Consider the following 6,558-nt stretch of genomic DNA (forward strand, 5'->3'; position numbering starts at 1 on the left):
CTTCTATCCGCCTCCCACTCTCTCCCTATTTATTTCAAAACCCCCTTCCCCTCCCCCTTTTCTGATGAAGGGTCTAGGCCCGAAACGTCAGCCTCTCTGCTCCTATGATGCTGCTTGGCCTGCTGTGTTCATCCAGCCCTGCACCTTGTTGTCTCGGATTCTCCAGCATCTGCAGTTCCTACTATCTCTGAGTTAAATAACAGTTTGTTACTTAAGAATACTGGTTTCATTAACTTTGGATTACAGTTTCCCAACACTGATGATTTAACAAAGTAAAAACCAAAAGTAACTGCAGATGCTGTAAAGCAGAAACAAAAACAGAAGTTGCTGGGAAAGTTCAGCAGGTCTGGCAGCATCTGTGGAGAGAAATCAGAGTTAATGTTTCGGATCCGGTGACCCTTCCTCATACTGATGGTAGCTAGGAAAATATCAGTTCATATGCAGAAGATAGGGTGGGAGGAGGCAGTAAGGGATAAACGATGAGAGGGGATAGAGCCCAGAGAGAAAAGAACTGTTGGACAGACAAAGGAGTAGATAGCAATCTGGCTCGGAGAGAGAATTGCTGTTAATGTGGACTGTTAGTGACTAACAATAGGTGGTGTGTAATAGCATGTTATGTGATAAGAAGGCCTTGTGTGTGGGTTAGGGGGCTAGGACATGGGAGAGTTCAGGTCCTAAATCTATTGAACCTGATACTGAGTTTGGAAGGCTGCAGGGTCTCCAAACGGAAGATGAGGTGTTGTTCTTCCAGTTGTGCTGAGCTTTGCTAGGACACTGCAGCAAACCTGAGACAGAGATGCTGACCAGGGAACAGAGTGGTGTGTTAAAGTGGCAGGCAACTGGAAGGTCAGAGACATTTTTGGGGGCAGAACATAGATGTTCTGCAAAGCAATCACCCAGCCCCCAGAGGGGGCAGCACAGTGGCACAGTGGTTAGTACTGCTGCCTCACAGCACCAGGGACCTGGGTTCAATTCTACCTTCGGGTCACTGTCTGTGCGGAGTTTGCACATTCTCCCCGTGTCTGCGTAGGTTTCCTCCGGGTGCTCCGGTTTCCTCCCACAGTCCAAAGATGTGCAGGTTAGGTGGATTGGCCATGCTAAATTGCCCATAGTGTGTATTCAGGGATGTGCAGATTAGGTGGGTTATAGAGGGATCCCATTCTCCCAGTTCCTTTGTTTCCATTGCATATGTTCCGATGAGGTCAACTTCGACAACAGAGCCTTCAAAATGTCCACCTTCATCCTCAACCAAGGATTCCCCAGCACTGTCATCGACAGGTCCCTTAACCAGGCCCGACCCATCTCCTGCACTTCCGCCCTCACCCACTCTCTTCCCTCCCGGAACAGTGATAGGGTCCCTTTGTCCTTACCTACCATCCCACCAGCATCCACATCCAGAAGATCATCAGACACCATTTCCGCCATCTCCAGCAAGCTGCCACCACCAGACATACAATCCCCTCCCCTCCCCCCCCTTGTCCACCTACCGCAGGGACCGTTCCCTCCAGGACAACCTGGACCACTCTTCCTTTACCCCTAACACACCCCCACAGCTCCATGGCACCTTCCCCTGCAACCTGCGAAGATATAACACCCGCCCATTTACCTCCTCCCTCCTCACTATCTACAAGGCCCCCGGATCTGATGGCCTGCATCCCAGAGTCTTACAAGAAGTAGTTGTCCTATTGAAATCTTTCAAAGTTCCCTAGAACCTGAAAAGGTGCCAGCAGATTAGATACCCTGGTAATGTAACAATTTTATTCGAGAAAGGAGCTAAAACAGAAAACTGTGTTCAGTTATTCTATCATTTGTCATTGGGTAAATGCTCAAATTCATTATTGAGAGGTAGTAGCAGATTGTTTAGAAAATCTTAATTCAATCAAACTTAGATTTGTAAAATGGAAATCTTGTTTGACAAATATTTTAGACATTTTTGAGGATGTAAAATATAAAATAGATTAGGAGGAACCCATGATGTAGAGTATTTAGATATCCAAAAGATATGTGATAGGGTGGCTTGTTAAGGTAATCATACGAAATAAGACCTTATTGTGTTAAAGATATATATTAGTACGGATAGAAGACTGGCTCACTAACAGAAACCGAGTTAGGAAAAATGGGTTACTTAAAAGATGGCAAACTCTAATTAGCAGAGTACTGAGGCATGAACTATTTATGAATAATGACTTGGGTGCAAGGGCAATCAGCATTGTAGCCAAATTTATTGATGACATGTAGATAGGTAGGAAATAAATTTGTGAGGAGGGTACGAAGAGTCTTCAAAGGGATATAAATAGGTTAAGTGACTGGGCAGATATGAGTATTATGGGGGAAAACGCAACAGCTGTCCATTCCAGCAGAAAGGGTAGTAAAGCAAAATATAATTTAAACGGAGGGGGACTGCAAACTGATAAAGGTTGGCAGTATCCCAATGTCCTTGTACATGAATCAAAAAAAGTATAGGAAGTCATCATGAAAGCAAACAGAATGTTGGCCTTTATTGCAAAAGGAATTGAGTATATAAGTGGGTTAATCTTGCTACAATTGTACATGGCATTGGTGAGTGCACACTTTGATTGCTGTGTGTAGTTTTGATTACCTTGCCTTTGGAGAGATACACTTGCATTAGAACGAGTTCAGAGAAGGTTTGTTAGATTGAATTGTCGGATGAAGGGTTTCTCTTAAGAATAGAGGTTGAGCAAGTCATGCCTATACACGTTCACTTTTAGAAGAATGAAAGGTAATCTTATTGAAATGTATAGGATTCTGAGAGGGCTGGACAAGGTAGATTCTGACATAATGGTTCCTCTCGTGGACAAATCTAGGATTAGGGGCATAGTTTAAAAAATTAAGATGTAGATCAAGAGAAATTTCTTTTCTCCAAGGTCCTAGGAACTTTCTTCCCCTGTGAGCAGTGCGGACTGGGTCATTGAATATATTAATAACTGATTGGATAGATTTTTAATTGACAAAGGAGTCAAAGGTTATGAAGGACAGGCAGGAAAGTGGAGTTAAGGCTACAATCAGATCAGTCATGATCCAACTGAATGATGGAGCATGTTCTAGCGCCTGAATTGTCCACTCCTGCTCCTATTTCATATGTGTTCATGCTACAGTTTGAGAGGTCATGCTATGCACAAGTTGATTTCAACATTTCCCTATGTAGCAGCAGTAGCATTTGAAAGTTAAAAGCAATTGTTTGTTGTAAACTACTTTTGATACTCCTAAAACCATACAAATGCAAATAGTATATTTGATCAAAAATATACCTCATGGTCACATGTTTCACATTCATGTTTAAAATTTCACTCAAGCCTCTTATAAATTTAATTTACAAAAAAAAATTCTTCCTTAGCTTTTTCTCTTAACTTTCTGATATCGAACATTTTTTCTGTGCTACATCACACCAAGGGGGAATGTTCTTCTATGATCACAATCAATTTCCAAATCCAAATTTATAGCCTTAACACAAAAGATGTATGTTTGATCACTGTTGCGTCAAGACTTTCAGATCCCCAGAATTGAATATACTATGAGAAGATTCATATTAAAAGTTAGACATCTCATAGAAGTGGTTATGAAATAGTTACTTACTGGTCTCTGGTCACTTTATAGGCCTGGTCCACAAGTTCCATGGCTTCATGTACAGCTCTTTCCACAAATGGACTGCCCAGGGCAACATCTATAACAATAACAAAGCAGTTCTGAGCCAAACAGGTCACACCCTGAGAAAATTGAGAAGTGAATTGATATGCCAATCACTAATTTTGTCAATTGAATCAAAACATGTTGGCTGCAGTACGTTGTAAGTGTGGCAGAGACTTGCAAGAGTGACTGCTTTCTGTTTCGTTTGATGCAAGTGCTACATTGTGATAAACGTATCAATTAGCAAGATTTGAAGCAATAAACTATTATTAGGTGAAGGCTCAGAAATGCAATAGAGGACCAGGATAACTCGACAGAGCTGTGACAGCATCTGATCCGATATGCTGCCGATGTAGCTCCAATTTAAACAGTTATTATTACTTTGTATTTGTTGAGTGCCTTCACAGTAGCAAACTTACAATTTGTTCAAATGTTTGTGTAAACTCCAACAGTGTCCATAAGCTATTTTTCTCAGCTATGATAGGAATTGGAGCATTGCTTCATTGATATTGGTTCAATTTTGAGCATATGTCACCTGGAAAAGCTGAATAAACCAATCCGGAACTGAGTATCCTGCCTGCAGTGTTAACTGGGATTCAGAAAAGATTGTTTTTTGACCAAGTGACAGGTCCATTTCTTTGAAGCATGACACAGAATTCATGCATAGCACTTTTAGACATTCTCTTTTCATTGAAATACTGAAATTAAGTATGTCAAACCATAATTAGGCCAGCATGGTGGCTCAGTGGTTAGCACTGCTGCCTCACAGCACCAGGGACCTGGGTTCAATTCCAGCTTCAGGCGACTGTCTGTGTGGAGTTTCCTCCGGGTGCTCTGGTTTCCTCCCACAGTCCAAAGATGTGCAGGTTAGGTGGACTGGCCATGTGAAATTGCCCATAGTGTTCAGGAATGAGTGATAGGGGGATGGGTTTCTGGGTGGGATGCTCTGAGGGTTGGTGTGGACTTGTTGGGCCAAAAGGCCTGTTTCCACACTGTAGGGAATCTAGGATAATCTCACAATGGTAAAACAGCAAGCAACAAATCAACACAGCATTGTAATGAATAGTTACAAAATAAAAACATGCTGATAGCTGTAAATATTTCCACTTCAAGGAAAGTTCTGCAATTGTCACTTTTAAAAATGTAATTACAATGGTTTACAACTTACAATTTCCACAAATTGCACTTGCTACATAAATTGCAAATTGAGATATTCCTTAACAGGTTCCAGAGGAGCACTGCTGCAGGGAGTGGTTTATAGATCAGTTACACTCATTTTCACCAATTCTATTTAGTTTGATGCTAGCGCTCAGGAGCTCACTCATCACCCTCTTGTCAACTATACTCTCCATGCACCTAATCTATCACATGGGGAGGTATTAAATTTTACACCCACAGTGTGATTATCTCAACTTATTACTTCATAAAAACATTTTCTTTATCTTGTGTTGATTTTTGATTTACATTTACCCTATTGATCCCTGGATTTAGAATCGGTACCTCAATTTGTAAAGACTATAAATCTTAGGTTATAGACTTTTGGTATACATATTTGAAGAGTGGGTTGGAAGTAGAGGGAAGGTAGCTGCTTAAATCAGTCTGAACAGTTTCAGCAATTTGGCGTAATGTACAAATTGGCAGGATTAAACCGTTTGCGATCCCTTACAGTCTTCGCAGTCCTTTACATTGTGTCAGAAGCCAGAAATACTTTCCTTCTCATTGCTAATTTTCAACTCAATTCATTTGTCATTAATTCTCAAAAACCTCCAACATGGAACTTTAGTAAATGTTTTCTTTAGGTTATCTCTGCTGTTAAGTCAAAGACTTCAGAGATTCATATTTCATACTCAACACAATTGCAATCTTCAGTTCAACATTCCATCAAGTAAAATCAGATTCAGTGGTTTAGTTTGTTTTTAAAACTCAGTGTTGTAATAGTATTCTCCAGATCGAGACTGTGATGATTTTCTTCACAGATTAAAGTTACTATCCAAAGCATGGATTAACTCAGTTTGACTAAATTTTGAATTTATCAAATGTCTTCATTCAACAAAAGTGGTTTCGAAGCTTTGTGTATCAACATTTCCACGTCCTGAATGACTTGGTGTTTGTACTCAAGCTTTATTCATTTTAAAGGCATGTTTTGTTTTCATTCTGGCATCTAATTTCATATATATTGCTGAAGGATTCTTTTTAATTCTCCCATCACCTTATTGTGCCTCTCTCAAAGGGAGATGGATTTTGGGATAATCAGCCTGAGATCTATTCTGAGATCTAGCAGTCCATATCAGAGGAGTCAGATTCAGCTCCTCATACACTGTGAGTTTACCTGAGTTGGAATAGATTAGCTGGGTTTAGCCACTTACCTTCTTTAACTCCTTGAGTCTGAGACAGGAAAGTGTCAATGAGAAACACTCCCAGGAACCACAGGGGTGCCATTCTGAAAGAAAAGAAGCAACCAGTAAATTAAGAACAAGGCTGGTAGTTCAGACATGATGTTCGTAATTTAGTTCAGATTAAATAAGGTAAATATGGAAATACAGATGTAATGTTTTGATACTTGGTTCCATTGTACCAAGAGCAAAATGTTAGTAAATCATAGGCAATTTTATTGATTACTGTGAGTCAAACATTTATCCATGTTATATCAAGATCCAATGAAATTAAAAGAAAATCTTATAAATTTAAGAAAGATGTTGATATATATGAAACACTAAAAGACTTGATTTGCTTTGCATGTCTTGTCATTTATAGATTGGAATAAGATTCCTACCTCGTTTAACTGTACGCAAGGTGAAAACACAACTAAAAGAGCCTAAGGTCAGTCACATTAAGGACTTAAGGGTCAAATAATGAACAAAATTAATTTTAACTCAATAATACATGTTTAATGGTAAACATCCAACTTACGTT

General features: G+C 40.0%; 1 protein-coding gene across 1 annotated transcript in view; it reads right to left on the minus strand.

Annotated features, from left to right (window-relative positions):
* The window catches only part of LOC109913293 (eosinophil peroxidase-like), a 46,944-nt gene extending 40,860 nt beyond the window's left edge, over positions 1 to 6,084 (minus strand). The window contains exons 1-2 of the mRNA XM_048612373.1: positions 6,012 to 6,084; positions 3,595 to 3,682 (exon numbers count right to left, since the gene is read on the minus strand). Of these exons, the coding sequence (XP_048468330.1) occupies positions 3,595 to 3,682; positions 6,012 to 6,084 (161 nt within the window). The remainder of the gene's footprint in view (positions 1 to 3,594; positions 3,683 to 6,011) is intronic.
* Positions 6,085 to 6,558: the final 474 nt, after the last annotated feature.

Source organism: Rhincodon typus, chromosome 26, assembly GCF_021869965.1.
Source record: "Rhincodon typus isolate 14 chromosome 26, sRhiTyp1.1, whole genome shotgun sequence".
Classification (NCBI taxonomy): Eukaryota; Metazoa; Chordata; class Chondrichthyes; order Orectolobiformes; family Rhincodontidae; genus Rhincodon; species Rhincodon typus.